The sequence below is a fragment of the Seriola aureovittata genome, chromosome 24 (genome assembly GCF_021018895.1).
Source record: "Seriola aureovittata isolate HTS-2021-v1 ecotype China chromosome 24, ASM2101889v1, whole genome shotgun sequence".
NCBI classification, from domain to species: domain Eukaryota; kingdom Metazoa; phylum Chordata; class Actinopteri; order Carangiformes; family Carangidae; genus Seriola; species Seriola aureovittata.
This window is the reverse complement of record NC_079387.1, coordinates 10,986,042-11,001,425: the sequence shown is the minus strand read 5'-3', so window position 1 is coordinate 11,001,425 and position 15,384 is coordinate 10,986,042. Positions and strand designations below refer to the sequence as shown.

At 42.6% G+C, this 15,384-nt stretch overlaps 2 protein-coding genes across 2 annotated transcripts in view; both read right to left on the bottom strand.

The window, feature by feature from the left end:
- Window positions 1-743: 743 nt before the first annotated feature.
- Window positions 744-15,384, bottom strand: part of LOC130165651 (uncharacterized) — a 37,485-nt gene continuing 22,844 nt past the window's right edge. The window contains 13 exon segments of the mRNA XM_056371099.1: window positions 744-1,430; window positions 1,583-1,629; window positions 2,285-2,458; window positions 2,550-2,723; window positions 2,837-4,637; window positions 5,348-5,576; window positions 5,719-5,797; window positions 6,171-6,284; window positions 6,415-6,504; window positions 7,122-7,217; window positions 7,302-7,411; window positions 8,429-8,473; window positions 10,434-10,678. Coding sequence (XP_056227074.1) covers window positions 892-1,430; window positions 1,583-1,629; window positions 2,285-2,458; window positions 2,550-2,723; window positions 2,837-4,637; window positions 5,348-5,576; window positions 5,719-5,797; window positions 6,171-6,284; window positions 6,415-6,504; window positions 7,122-7,217; window positions 7,302-7,411; window positions 8,429-8,473; window positions 10,434-10,678 — 3,743 coding nt within the window. The 3' untranslated portion in view covers window positions 744-891.
- On the bottom strand, window positions 10,026-11,367 carry LOC130165473 (CLIP-associating protein 1-B-like). The gene is made up of 2 exons (XM_056370789.1): window positions 11,123-11,367; window positions 10,026-10,824 (listed from the first exon to the last, which is right to left on the bottom strand). Exon 2 carries the CDS (start codon window positions 10,632-10,634, stop codon window positions 10,338-10,340), a length of 297 nt encoding a protein of 98 aa, XP_056226764.1. The 5' UTR covers window positions 10,635-10,824; window positions 11,123-11,367; the 3' UTR covers window positions 10,026-10,337.

The window sequence follows — 15,384 nt, the reverse complement described above, 5'->3', positions numbered from 1 at the left end:
TCTAAAAGCTTGTCATCCTTTCCTCTGAGTGTTGGACTTTCTGATGTGATCAGGATCAAACACACAACCTCCAAATATATCAAGACTTTGAAGTTTTGAGAGATTTTGAGTTTTTTTTTTATGTTGGACTTCAAACTTCATTGAGTCACTGAGGATTAAAACCCATGACCTCTAACCTTTAGACAAGTCTTCAACAGCTTGAGAGACTGGGACAGAAACAAAAAACAGTTCTTCTCTTGGACATTTCCAGTCTTTCCTCTGGACTTTGGCTTTTAACATTAAATTTCTGTCTCAGGATTGAACCAACAACCTCAAAACTTCCGGGGAGTCATAGACCACCTCGAGCCTCTTGGACAAAGACAGTAGTTGGTTGTCCATCATAGTTTTGAGGAAAATTGAAATGTTTTTTGTCTTCAGAAAAGTCAACAAAACAAATTTCTTTTTGTGTGAATTGTTTTTATTAAGTTTCACAGTTTTTGCAGAACATAAAACAAGAACACCTTCAGGTCCATAGTTCATAATTGACATAAATTGATACAGACAGAGATGTAAGGACAATCTAGAAGTAAAGTAGAATGAATTGTACACACAAGGGGGCACAATAACATAATACATGGTTAACCAGCTGAAAAAATAAGATATAGAAAAAAAACAATGAAAAATTAATTTAAAAGGGGAGAGAGATAAAAGAATAGAAAAAAAAAAGAAAAGAAAAAAGTTAAAAATCACCATTTGCTCAGTAAGCTTCATAGGGTTCCCAAATCCTTTAATCAAAATCTTTACTGATTTATTAATACATGAATCTGAAAAGATGCTTGTGATAGAAAGAGACAGACATGTAGAGACTGAACTATCTGTTCAACAGTGAGAATGTTTCTCTCCCTGCTACATTCAACACAGAGACACTGAGGAACCAGGTGACCTGAACCAGACTCCAAACCCAGGATACAAAGGTTCAGTGAAGGTGGTGTTGAAGGTGTGGAGGTGGATCAGTTTGTTAGAGGAGACTCTGTAGAAGGACAGAGAGCCACCAGGACAGTCCAAATACACTGCTACTCTGTGAGAGACAGACGAGGAGGAGGAAGAGGAGACAGATGTTACTCTGTCATTGTGACGGACAGAGTAATCATCATCAGAGCAGAACAGTCTCCAGGACTGATCGTTCTCTCCAAACACACACTCCTCACTGTTTCCTTTCCTTCTGATTCCTTTGTAACTCACTGATATATCAACCCCTCCTCTGCACTCGACCTCCCAGTAACAGTGACCAGTCAGACCAGTTGAACACAGCAGCTGAGGACACTGGTCAAATCTGTCTGGATGATCAGGATATGACTGATCCTCCTCCACATGTGTCACCTTCCTGTTGTTGTCAGACAGTTTGATCTGTCTGTTCACTGTGTTTGTATCGATTGTGAGTTCACAGGAATCTGATGGAGAGAACAAGACACAGCTGCAGTTATTGGTCATCTGATCAGTTATTGACAGTTTGATGATGACTCCTGACATCAGTGATGTGACAGTTTGATCATGGTTGAATGTGCTCCTTTGTTTTCATCAATCACATTAAAAACACACTTACACTTCCTCAGACCTGGTGTCAACCATCGGACTCCACCAGGCTCCGCCCTGAAAGGAGGAGGGGGGTCAGACCAGCACGTTCTCTGTCAGCATGCACACATGGACATTACATGGCTCTCATACACAGACTGTTTGATTACTGTGTTCAGATGGAGGCTTGTGTGTATGGATGTACATTGACCACATTGATTATTGATCATCAATGTTTGAGAAGACAGAGACATGATGATGTGACCTGATTGAATTGTCTCTGATTTCCTCCTTGGTTGGAGACACTGGGACATGAATGTCTGTGATCAGTGTGGATGGTTTTATTATTGTTGGTGTGTCAACACTGAACACGTCTCTACAGTCTTTGGACTGTTCTGGTGAAAACACTCTGTTGGTTCAGGAGCAGTTAAAGCAGCTGCAGCTGAAATGTTTCCTGATACAGCCTGAAATAAAGTCTGATCAAAACATCTGTAGAGACTCAGGTCACAGACACAGCTGACAACAGATGGATTCACAACTGACAGATCTCTAAATATGACACAGTGAGTCATAATTAGACATTGAAGTCATCAGGAGAAAACTCCTCTGTTGTTGTTGTTGTTGAAGTCAAAGCTCTTCTGTACAGATCTGTCGTCAGCTGTGACACAGAAACTGTTTCAGCTCTTCCTCCTCTATCAGACAGTGTGTGTGTCTGCAGCAGGCCTCTACATACCTGAGAGTGTCCAGTCTCCAGTCTGGATCCTCCAGTCCAGCAGACAGAAGCTTCAGTCCTGAGTCTCCTGGATGATTGTAGCTCAGGTCCAGCTCTCTCAGGTGGGAAGGGTTGGAGCTCAGAGCTGAGGCCAGAGAAGCACAGCCTTCCTCTGTGACCAGACATCCTGACAGACTGAACACACAAAACAACACACAGGAACCCTCTGTCAACACCTGCTGCTCTGTTAAACTGTCATCAGATAAACAGGTTGATGGATCCTGACCTGAGAGTCTTCAGCGTACAGAGTGGACTCTCCAGTCCAGCAGACAACAGCTTCACTCCCGAGTCCTGCAGGTCGTTGTTACTCAGGTCCAGGTGTCTCAGACTAGAGGACTGGGAGCTGAGGACTGAGGACAGAGCTTCACAGCTTCTCTCTGAGAGGTTACAGCCACTCAGTCTGAAGAGATGATCATGAGGAATTAAAGAAGAAAGGAAGTTATTTTCTCTCCTGTTGAAAAGACAGAAGTGTCTTTATATAATAATGAATAAATCAACTCTCTCTACACTTACACAGCTTTCTTAGAGGCTTTGACCACTGGCAGCAGCTTCAGAAGAGCCTCCTCTGAAGCAGAGTATTTCTTCAGGTCAAACACGTCCAGATCTTCTTCTGAGGACAGTAAGATCAAGACCAGAGCTGACCATTGAGCAGGAGACATTTTATCTGTGGAGAGACGTCCTGATCTCAGGGACTGTTGGATCTGCTCCACTAGAGAACGATCATTCAGTTCATTCAGACAGTGGAACAGGTTGATGCTTTTCTCTGCAGAGGGAGTCTCTTCGATCTTCTTCTTGATGTACTGGACTGTTTCCTGATTGGTCTTTGAGTCACTTCCTGTCTGTGACATCAGACCTCGTAGGAGAGTCTGATTGGTCTGCACTGAAAGACCCAGGAGGAAGCGGAGGAACAAGTCCAGGTGTCCATTTGGACTCTGTAAGGCCTCGTCCACAGCTCTCTGGTAGAAGTTTGTCTCTGCAGATTTGTCTCGTCTTGGTTCAGACTTCTTGGAGGTTGATTGTTCTTCTGACATCAGATTGAGTCCAGACTTGATGAAGGTCAGATGGACATGAAGAGCAGCCAGAAACTCCTGAACACTCAGATGGACGAAGCAGAACACCTTGTCCTGGTACAGGCCTCTCTCCTCTTTAAAGATCTGTGTGAACACTCCTGAGTACACTGAGGCTGCTCTGATATCGATGCCACACTCTGTCAGGTCTGATTCATAGAAGATCAGGTTTCCTTTCTGCAGCTGCTCAAAAGCCAGTTTTCCCAGAGACTCAATCATCTTCCTGCTCTCTGGACTCCAGTGTGGATCTGTCTCAGATCCTCCATCATACTTGACCTTCTTCAGTTTGGACTGAACCACCAGGAAGTGGATGTACATCTCAGTCAGGGTCTTGGGCAGCTCTCCTCCCTCTCTGGTTTTCAACACCTCCTCCAGAACTGTAGCAGTGATCCAGCAGAAGACTGGGATGTGGCACATGATGTGGAGGCTTCGTGATGTCTTGATGTGGGAGATGATCCTGCTGGCCTGCTCCTCATCTCTGAACCTCTTCCTGAAGTACTCCTCCTTCTGTGGGTCATTGAACCCTCTGACCTCTGTCACCACGTCAACACACTCAGGAGGGATCTGATTGGCTGTTGCAGGTCGTGTGGTTATCCAGAGGCGAGCAGAGGGAAGCAGCTTCCCCCTGATGAGGTTTGTCAGCAGCACGTCCACTGAGGTGGACTCTGTAACATCAGTCAGGATCTCAGTGTTGTGGAAGTCCAGAGGAAGTCGACACTCATCCAGACCGTCAAAGATGAACACGACCTGGAACTGATCAAACCTGCAGATTCCTGCTTCTTTGGTTTCAGTAAAGAAGTGATGAACAAGTTCCACCAAGCTGAACTTTCTGTCTTTCAGCACATTCAGCTCTCTGAAGGTGAATGGAAATGTGAACTGTATGTCCTGGTTGGCTTTGTCTTCAGCCCAGTCCAGAGTGAACTTCTGTGTTAAGACTGTTTTCCCAATGCCAGCCACTCCCAGTGTCATCACTGTTCTGATTGGTCTGTCTCTTCCAGGTGAGGCTTTAAAGATGTCTTCTTGCCTGATGGTTGTTTCTGGTCTGACTGGTTTCCTGGATGCGGTTTCCATCTGTCTGACCTCATGTTCATCATTGACCTCTCCAGTCCCTCCCTCTGTGATGTAGAGCTCTGTGTAGATCTGGTTCAGAAGGGTTGGGTTTCCTACTTTAGCGATCCCCTCAAACACAAACTGGAACTTCTTCTTCAGGTTAGATTTGAGTCTCGGTCGGCACATAGCAGGAGATTCTGAAAGGACACAAAAGTATATTTTCTTAAAGTCGCTGTATCTAAATTGTTCACCAAAAACAGAATGGAGTAAGACTCTAAACAAATTCACACTGTGAGCTACTCCTCGCCCCCTTGCCCCTCCCATCCTGTTTCCTGACACGCCGACACTAACAACACTACTTAACACAGCTTTGCAGGGCAGCCACTGATCCAAAACTAGCATTAGAAGAAAAACAATTTGCTGCTCTATGGCAGCATTGCAAAAACACAATGACCAGTAACGAAGATTTACAGTTTAGGATTTATAGTTCATAGTTTATAATGTTCCCAAACATTGTTTGTAGAAGCAGCATTGAAATTAGAATTTTGTGCATTAAATGAGTGATGGTCCACCCGTCCTCGAGGGTCCCATCAAGGGGACGGAGGACAGAGAGGTCATGATCAATATTATAATAACAAGTTGACTTTAATGTTGTAGTTGATAAAAATTTGTTTTTTTCTTTGGAGGAGATGTCTCTGCCCCTTCACCATTTATCCATCATCAGGGCATCAAAACTGGTCAGTGTTTAGATTAAATAACATCATTAAATTATTGTCCTGAACGAAAAGACAAGAAATTAAATCTTTACTGAATCATCAAGAAAATATGATCATCCCTGAGGAATGTGTTGATGTTAGTAAATGTCTCATTTCTCCATCATGTTGAATCTTTAGAGAAATCCTCTTACTGCTCTGCAGACAGTCAGCCAGCTCCTCCTGCTTCATTCTCCTCAGGAAGTTCACTGTGATCTTCACAAATGCCTCTCTGCTGCTCCTCCTCTGCTCTTCATCCTCACCGTCCAACACCTCCTCATCCTCCCTCTGACTCCCTGAGCATTCTGGGTAATCTGGACTCAGAAGCTTGTGCATCTTCTTCAGCTCATTCTTCACAAAAGTGACCATGTTCTCCTCCAGCAGCTGGAACAGAAAACTATATGAATGACAGCATCAAACATCAGATCCATGTTGGACAGACTGACAGTCCACTGGTCTGAAAGTGCTGCATGGAGATTATTGTGAACACAACAGATGGAACAGTAGTTGTTGTACATGTACAGACCATAAATATGGAGTCCAGCTGTGTTTGATGCTGCTGGGCAGACTGAGACCTGGGAACCTCTGAGCTCTCCTGGTCCACTCTGTGGAGGAATCATGAAGAATGAGCTCACATTATGTCTGTCCACACAGAGACAGACACAAGCTAAAGGTCCATGAAGTCACGTTTGGATGTGACGGCCAATCAGACGACTCCCTGTAGCGGTAAAGGTTTACTAGTCCTGCTGATCCCACTGAGAATCAACAGCTCAGTCTGCAGCTGTTTGTAGCTTTCAGCTCAGTGTTTGCTTTAGTCCCAACAGCTCTCACCAAGCCTCCACTGTTTTACCTCCACCTTCCAGTGAGGACGTTCACAACAGACACAAACACTTTGATTTCAGACCGGGTCCGACAACACGTCGTACAAACTAGTTCTTTTCTACAACAACCTCAGTCTCACTGTCAGTTACAGCTTACATCTGATCAGCTGATGGACGTCGCCCTTTAAAGTCAATGAGCCTGCCCTTTGACCGGTCGCTCTTTAAAGACAGACAGCTGGGTTCAGGAGAGTCTGGTCTCTGCTGCTGGATCCTGAAACAAAAACAGAACTGATAAATGTGCATGTTGAATAAAAACGGATGGAAAATATCTTTAATAGCTTCTTGAACACAACAGCTGAATTTAAGTGAGAAATGTCTTTCTGTCAGATTTAAATTCTGACCTTCTTGATCTTCTGACTTGAAGAGGACGATCCATGGACCCGTCACTCTTCATGGACACACAGGTGGATCCAGGTTCTTCCTGTTTCCTCCTGAAAGACACAGGATTTAATCTGAAGTGCTTCCAGAACACAGTCAAACAGTCTATTGTGGATACAGTTAAGAAACCAGGATAAGTGTGTTTTTTCACCACTGAACAGAAAACCTGTTGAACATGCAGTTCAGTGGCTCAATGTCATGAGAAATGGTTCATGCACATGTAGCTGACAGCTGATCCAGCTGAGCCGCTGTCAGAGGAGATGAAGGTTCAGAGAGAAGGACGTCTCATTTCTCTAAAATCATGTCTCCTCGTCTCCTTGTCTCCTCTCTCCTCACATCTTTTCCTTCATCATCTCTCATGTCTTCAGTCGGAGGGACGAAGACGCAGGGAAGAGATGCAAGAGGGAAACGAGGATTTAAGGGAATTGAGATGAACCACGTTTTATACTCAGTCGTCTGACAACAGGAACAGAGGGTTCAACAGTCAGACTGTGTGTGGAGGAAATGTTAAATTGAGGTCTGCAGTTAAAGACTGGTTATACTGCACAGCTTTCAGATATGAGAATAAAAACATGAAGAAGAACGATGCTGCAAATAAACACATTAATAAACCTCTGGATACACAGCTATTTAAAACTACAGCAATATTATCATTTGAGTTACAGCCTACCTCTTTGCAACAGGTCCAGGTCCAGGTCCAGGTCTACGTCTACGTCCAGGTCCAGGTCCAGGTCCAGGTCCAGGTCCAGCAGAGTGTGGTGTGTCTCTAACCCTAACACACAGAGCTTTGAGTGTGAATAATGATGGAGCAGTGATGTGAGTCATGGACAGTTAGAGATCCTCATCTCACCTCTGAGCTCTGATCTTTCTCTCATGTTCCCCACACAGAGTGGTTTTAGAGGGAGGGGCTCCCTCCTCTCTGTCCTCACACTGATCCATGCTGCTGAGTTCACATCCACATCAGCTCACACACACTTTCTACCTTCATGTGGAGAGAAACACACATCATTCATCTGCACATCGACTCAAATGTACATCATTTCTCCAGCTGCTCCTCCACTGATTGGCTCTTCTTCTCTGTTTCATATCAGTGTGAGGCAGAGGAAGCTGCCATCAGCTGCTGCACTTCTACCATCAGTCCACTAGATGGCGTCATGAAGCTGCAGTGACGTGAAGAGCAGCCCAGCAAACACTTGGGTTCATGGACGATCATTAACATCCACTGATTCAGTTTTACAACCCGACCACTAAACATCATAAAAGAGATTAAGATACTTTAAAACACTTAATGATCCTTCTCCTCAGACTCGTAACTCAAGCAGATCTGAACAGAGACATCAAACACATGTTGATCTGATTCAGTGACTTCACTTACTCATTATATCATTGTCTCTGATGTCCCTCCACAATAAAGCTTCCTTCAATTTCACAGTAAAACAGAACATCATGAGACACTGCAGACAGGAGCTGATCACAGCTGATTCAGCTGCTGCTAAAGAGACAGTTTGACTAAATATATATTTTATAACATGGTTTAGACATCACTGACACTCTCCTCTGTACATTCATACACTTTTCCTGTGATACGAACCTGAGCACATAAAGACAGAAACTCACACAGGCAGCAACACTACAGCTTCAAGTACTCTCTGCACTTTACTCTGAAAGGACTCACAGGAAACAGTATTCTGTTGTGTCTGACTTTACGCTGGTGGAGATGACGTCTTCTACTCACATATAAAGGCACTTTGTTTTCTGACAGGTGAGGACAGGAAATAAACATCAGCTGTTGATCTTATTGTTTGATTCCAGTAAATCAATGATCCAACAACAAGGATGTTAATCCTTCAACACAAGAGTTCTTTAACCTCTAACCCTGATGAAATAAGAACTGAACAAACACAAACATTATACAGCAGGAAACACGCAGTGAAGTCACTAAAGACAAAGTGAACGTATCAAACAAAGCAAACTTACACTTGGTTCAAACAGAGTTGGAGAAGAAGAGGCTCCATCTGACGCCTGCAGAGAAAAGAGTGAGACAGGTGAGCTGTTTCCTGGAATCAGCCACGGCTTCACCTGTGATGGAGGAGGGATCAGGAGCAGATCATGCGGATCACCGTCAATATTCTTCGGCTTCTGTCCTTCCATCTTTGCTTTTATGTAACTTTGGTTTCTCTATCATTTCCCTCCACCTCAGTGAGGAAACTAGAAAAACCTGATTCACAACCTTTCCTCCCGCCTCTAAATAAAACAGAGACAATCTCATTCCTGAGGTCAGATCTGATAGTTTCTCTGACTAACACCAACATAAAGGTCTGTTTAACAACCAATGAGATGACAGACAGAGTTCCCCATGAGTTTCTGCAGCTTCTGGTGGTGAAAAGAAAAAACTGATGACATGATGTCACCTGACATGACTTAAATCTTGTTAATAGAGTTGTACTAATGACGGATGTTAACGACACTGATACCAACAGTGATGTCTTCACTCAGAGAAACTACCATGATCACTGCCCCCCAGTGGTTACTGTCAGTAACTACAACTCTCCACATACAGCACTGACAACAAGACTGAAACTCACACTGACATTATTCCATATTTCTGCATTATTTTAGCTCTAATGTTCATCAGTCTGATAATGACCCTCTGTATGTGAACACAGATATTATTAAACTGCTATAAACACTCATGTCAACATGTTTGTAAACTGACTGATAGAGTATTTACTGCCCCCCTGTGGTCACACTGAGTCACTACAACACTACATTACACTGACAGGATTCACACTTATTAGGACATACACAATAAAGAGTGACAATCATAGACGCACTGTAAACTAACTGACCACCAGTGGAGACATTGTGAGATATGAGAGTGAAAAATGTGGGTCTTTTATGCTGCTAATTCACAATTCATTGAGAAAGAGCATAAATACTGACTCTGTACTCCTGATATTCCTGTGTACAGTGTTCCTGCTTCTACTTGGAAAGTGCATTATTTCTGGAAGCTTCGGGCGGCGGGGGGAAGGTCAAAGGAGCATGATATCGATCCTGACCAGCTATTTCAACAGACTGTCTCCTGACTGATGTTACTAGAGCTCCAGAGAGAAGCCTGAGAGAGGAGGTGTAAAACTACACTGAGATGGTTTTTGGTTCTTATGGATCAACATCTTCACACCACAAAGTCTCAAAGTCCTGAAACAGTAAAGAGAAACCTTAAACTGTCTGACAACAACAGGAGGGTGACACATGTGGAGGAGGATCAGTCACATCCTGATCATCCAGACACATTTGACCAGTGGAGAACTGGTCTGACTGGTCGGGTGGAGAGGACTGGTTCATACATCAGTGAGTTACAGGAATCAGCAAGGATCAGGTTTCAATCTGAGTTTATCTGACACAGTTACTTTACAAATTAAGACTTTTGCACCTATAATCCAGCTTAAAAAATAATTTGTTAAATTAGACGAAACGACCCAACAGTAAAAATATCAAACATGTCACGGTTCAAACTGAAAACTGAAATGAGTTTCTGTTTCCTTTGTAAGTACTTTAATTTTCTTTTAATAATTTTCATTTATTTCTAATTATTCTGAAGTTTTCTACTGTGGGTTTGTTTCACTTTGAGCTCTGGGCGTCTGTGACGACATTTCTCACTATTTTCTGAGTCAGGCAGTTAAAGTGGAGACTGAGGCTGTTTACAGCAGCACTGAGTCACACATCTTTAGCTTTAACACTGTGACAGGTGACTAGTTTGTTGCTCAGCTGAGCTCTAATGGAACTAATATCTCCATTACCTGTGAAGGACTCTTCATTCATGAGAAGCAGCTGTAACAACAGCTGAGAGTCAAGTGTCTTGTTCACAGCATCTCTACAGTTATTTTTAAAATGATGGTGACAGACTTGGAGTGTGTTCATTCTTCCCACCTCTCCTCCAGCAACAAGCGTCTCCACCTTTAAACCAACAGCCTGTCCTCACCTTGAAGTTGCTGGAGTTGACCCAGGAGCCGGCCACCGCCTCCACCATCCTGTCCAGCGTGGCCTGGTCCTGCTCCAGCTCGGGGGACTTCTCCCCGTCCAGGATGAGCTCTGTGACCTCCTGGCCCACCTGGAGCCTCTTCCCCGCGTCGTTGTGCATCACCTGCTCCAGTAAATACTCCACGCTCACCTCCTCCTCCATGACTTCCTGCTGGCCTCTCTCCTCACGTCTGCTCCACCAGAGCCCTGACAGTAGACAGGCCCGTTTATACACTGGTGATAATGTTTAAGAGGCAGCTGAGGCTGGTGACACCAGCACCGTGATCTCCTGCGGGGGGCGGCTGCTCTGGACATGGCGCTTCATTGTTCTGTGTCGCTTTGCTGTGACGAAACTCAACAAGAAAAAGGGACAATTAGGGCGAAGTTTAGCTCATTTAAACTGAGACTTTACGGTTTTACTGAGGAAATATATTGAACAGAAACATGTCTCACTAACGTGGAGCTCAGGATTAGAGGTAGTGCTGCTACTTTAAGTGCAGCACAGTCACTTAACTGCGCTTATTAAGGTGAACGTTAAATGTCTAAACAGTTTATGTAGCTGTTAGCTTCTCCTGCTAGCTCGCTACTAGCTAAACTAGCTAAGTTAGCTGGTTAAGTTCCAACGGCCGCGGAGGCTTTAATGTAACTTACCTGCTCCTGGCGGGTTCATTGACTAGTTATTAATCCAGTGATCGGTTATAGCTTCACTCACCGGATGGACTGAATCGTTCCCAGAAAAAAAGTCACAAGTGTCGATGCTGCCTCCGCCGTTACTTCACATCCCAGCCCGGCGATCATCCACTCGGCTGGTAGTTTAACTACTTGGTATTTAATCCTCAAGCCATTTCAATGTCTACAAGCCTCAGCTGGCTAATCAATAATCATTCACTGTGATTAGAGGCGATAAAATGATCATTTGCCATAGTAAATCATAGAACCTGCGGTGAAGGAAGCAGCTAAATGGCGACACCTGCCGGCAAGAGCGAGGAACAACAGCTGTTCCTGCAGCACCAGAAGGGGAGAACAAGGATGGATGGATGGGAATAACTGTAATTTCAATTAATCATTGTTAAATAAAATAATTATAAGAACTAAAGCTGCAGCAATTAGTCAATTTACCAGTTAGAAGATGGAGAGAAAATGAATCAGCAACGATTTTTATAATCAAATAGTTTTTAATTTAATATAATTTAATATAATTTAGTTATTTTAATGAGAATCTTTGGATTTTGGACTGTTGGTTAAATAAATCCGTTTGTAACTGCTTGAACCACTGAAAGAGAGTTTTACTTCACTTTTGGTGTTGGACTTCAAACTTCACCTGAGGATCAAAACCATGACTGTAAAACACCTGAAAAGTCCTCTAACACTGTGAGACATTAGGTCAGAGGGACTGGAGACATCATTTCTAAAAGCTTGTCATTCTTTCCTCTGAGTGTTGGACTTTCTGACGTGATCAGGATCAAGCAGGTTAATGTAGACCTCTTCTTTTAGGACCTTTCAGTCTTTTCTCTGAATGTAAACCTTCAACACTGAGAGCCTCAACAACATTTTCATTGAAGGCTGGTCCACAAGCCAGCGGCACAAAGTGCCTTGAAATCCAGGGACAGTCATTAGTAGTATTGTCATCTAACTGCAGTGCAGAGGTTTGGCAGTCTTGCTGGATACACAAGGGACGCTTGAGTCCTTCTTGTAGAGTTTGGCAATAACATCCCTAAACTGCAGTGGTCGGCGACTGGCGGCTTGCCAGCAGTAAAATATCTGACCCATCATATTATTTAATACAAAAATTGGTCTCCATCTGAGCAGCAAGTTACCCGCAGAATCACTTCCTCTTCAGCAATCTGGTCTAGAAAATAAAAGTGTGAGAAAGTTTTTACAGCAATGTTTTATTTCAAACTATTGTAAGCTTTTATTCTGACAATTTCTTAAGGAAGTTACAAAGGTTGTGTTGCTTGCTTGACAAAACTCGGATGGATGGAGCGGACATACGATGTGTGATGTGAGGAAAAAACCAGAGTTCAGTAAATCAGTCAGTCAGATGTATAATATGTGACTGTGGGTGAACGAGCTCACAAACATGAGAGAGAAGTGTCAAAGCAGCGGAAAGATAGGAACCACAACTTCCGGTCCAGATTTTCAGAATAAAATCAGAGGGGAAAAATGATGCAGATGATGAGAAAGCCCGTGGATCGCGATTCTACCCAAAAAAGTGACCATATGATCTTCGTACCACCTCTGTCTGTGACTGTGGGCCACAGCGCCACATGTGAACAGTAACACAGTAAAGTCCAGTTGCATTTTTATCAATATCTTAAATTAGCCTTTGATTATGTTCTGGCCGCCAGCTAATGGAGGAGGAGAAAATTGACCTGACACTAAACTGACTTGTCCATCCTAATTTTACCTGAGTAAAAGTCCACAAGTACTATCTGTAACATGTAGTGAAAGTATCAAAGTAAAAGTACTCATCATGCAGAGTAACTGCCAGGAAAATCAGGTGCATGTTAAAGATCAGCAGGGCAGCACGGTGGTGCAGTGGCCTTTCTGTGCAGAATCAGCATGTTGTGCGTGGGTTTCCTCCAGGTGCTCCGGCTTCCTCCCACAGTCCAAAGACATGCGCTTTAGATAATTGGCCTTTTCTAAAAGCTTCTCAGTCTTTCCTCTGGGTGTTGGACTCTCTGACTTGCTAATTATCAAACACACAACCTCTAAATGTCTCAACACTTTGAGGTTGAGAGAGATTTTGAGTTCTCAACTTTTAGTGTCGGACTTCAAACTTCATTGAGTCACTGAGGATTAAAACCCATGACCTCTAACCTTTAGACAAGTCTTCAACAGCTTGAGAGACTGGGACAGAAACAAAAACCAGTTCTTCTCTTGGAGACTTCCAGTCTTTCCTCTGGACTTTGGCTTTTAACATTAAATCTCTGTCTCAGGATTGAACCAACAACCTCAAAACCTTCAGTCTTTTCTCTGAATGTAAACCTTCAACACTGAGAGCCTCAACAACATTTTCATTGACTCTCTTTGTCTTTTCTCAGACTTTTCAAACAAACTGTGACAGTGTTTTAGTTTTAACTGAATCGACTCAGTCGTCCTCAGATTCAGACAAAACACAAAGATTATTATCAGTGATGCTTTTATTGTGAAAAGACAAGAAGGTTGATAGATAGATTATTCATCAAAAACTTAATTTATTAATACATGAATTTGAAAACTTGTGAGTGAAAGAGACAGACATGTGGAGACTGAACTACCTGTTCAACAGTGAGAACGTTTCTCTCTCTGCTACATTCAACACAGAGACACTGAGGAACCAGGACTGAACCTAAACCTAAACCCAGGATACAGAGGTTCAGTGAAGGTGGTGTTGAAGGTGTAGAGGTGGATCAGTTTGTTAGAGGAGACTCTGTAGAAGGACAGAGAGCCAGCAGGACAGTCCACATACACTGCTACTCTGTTAGAGACGGAGGAGGAGGAGGAGGAGGAGGAGGATGTTTTTATGTCATTGTGACAGACAGAGTAATGATCATCAGAGCAGTTCAGACTCCAGGACTGATCGTTCCTTCCAAACACAGAGTCGTTACTGTTTCCTCTCCTGCTGATTCCTCTGTAACTCACTGATATATTAACCCCTCCTCTCCACTCGACCTCCCAGTAACAGCGACCAGTCAGACCAGTTGAACACAGCAGCTGAGGACACTGGTCAAATCTGTCTGGATGATCAGGATATGACTGATCCTCCTCCACAACTTTCACCTCCCTGTTGTTGTCAGACAGTTTGATCCTTCTGTTCACTGTGTTTGTGTCGATTGTGAGTTCACAGGAATCTGATGGAGAGAACAAGACACAGCTGCAGTTATTGATCATCTGATCAGTTATTGACAGTTTGATGATGACTCCTGACATCAGTGATGTGACAGTTTGATCATGGTTGAATGTGCTGCTTTGTTTTCATCAATCACATTAAAAACACACTTACACTTCCTCAGACGTCATAGTATAGTAAGGCATAAAAAGTCATAGTACAGCAAGGCGTAAAAAGTCATAAAAACGACATAGTGTATTAAGGCATAAAAAGTCACAAAAAAGTCATAATATAGTAAGGCATGAAAAGTCACAGTATAATAAGGCATAAAAAGTCACAAAATAGTCATAATATAGTAGGGCATAAAAAGTCATAAAAACGAAAAAGTGTAGTCAGGCATAAAAAGTCACAAAAAAGTCATAATATAGTAAGGCATGAAAAGTCATATTACAGCAAGGCATAAAAAGTCATAAAAAAGATATAGTACATTAAGGCATAAAAAGTCACAAAAAAGTCAGAATATAGTAAGGCATAAAAAGTCATAGTATAGTAAGGCATCAAAAGTCATAAAAACGTCATAGTATAGTAAGGCATGAAAAGTCATAGTACAGCAAGGCGTAAAAAGTCATAAAAACGACATAGTATATTAAGGCATAAAAAGTCACAAAAAAGTCATAATATAGTAAGACACGAAAAGTCATAGTATAGTAGGGCATAAAAAGTCATGAAAAAGTCATAATATAGTAAGGCATGAAAAGTCATAGTATAGTAAGGCATAAAAAGTCATGAAAACGAAAAAGTGTAGTCAGGCATAAAAAGTCATAAAAACGACATAGTATAGTAAGGCATAAAAAGTCATAGTACAGCAAGGCATAAAAAGTCATAAAAACGACATAGTATATTAAGGCATAAAAAGTCACAAAAAAGTCATAATATAGTAAGGCATGAAAAGTCACAGTATAATAAGGCATAAAAAGTCACAAAAAAGTCATAATATAGTAAGACACGAAAAGTCATAGTATAGTAAGGCATAAAAAGTCATAAAAACGAAAAAGTGTAGTCAGGCATAAAAAGTCATAAAAACGTCATAGTATAGTAAGGC

Excerpts from the sequence above, each read along its gene's own strand:
- LOC130165473 (XM_056370789.1), bottom strand. The coding sequence starts at position 10,634 with ATGGAGGAGGAGGTGAGCGTGGAGTATTTACTGGAGCAGGTGATGCAC.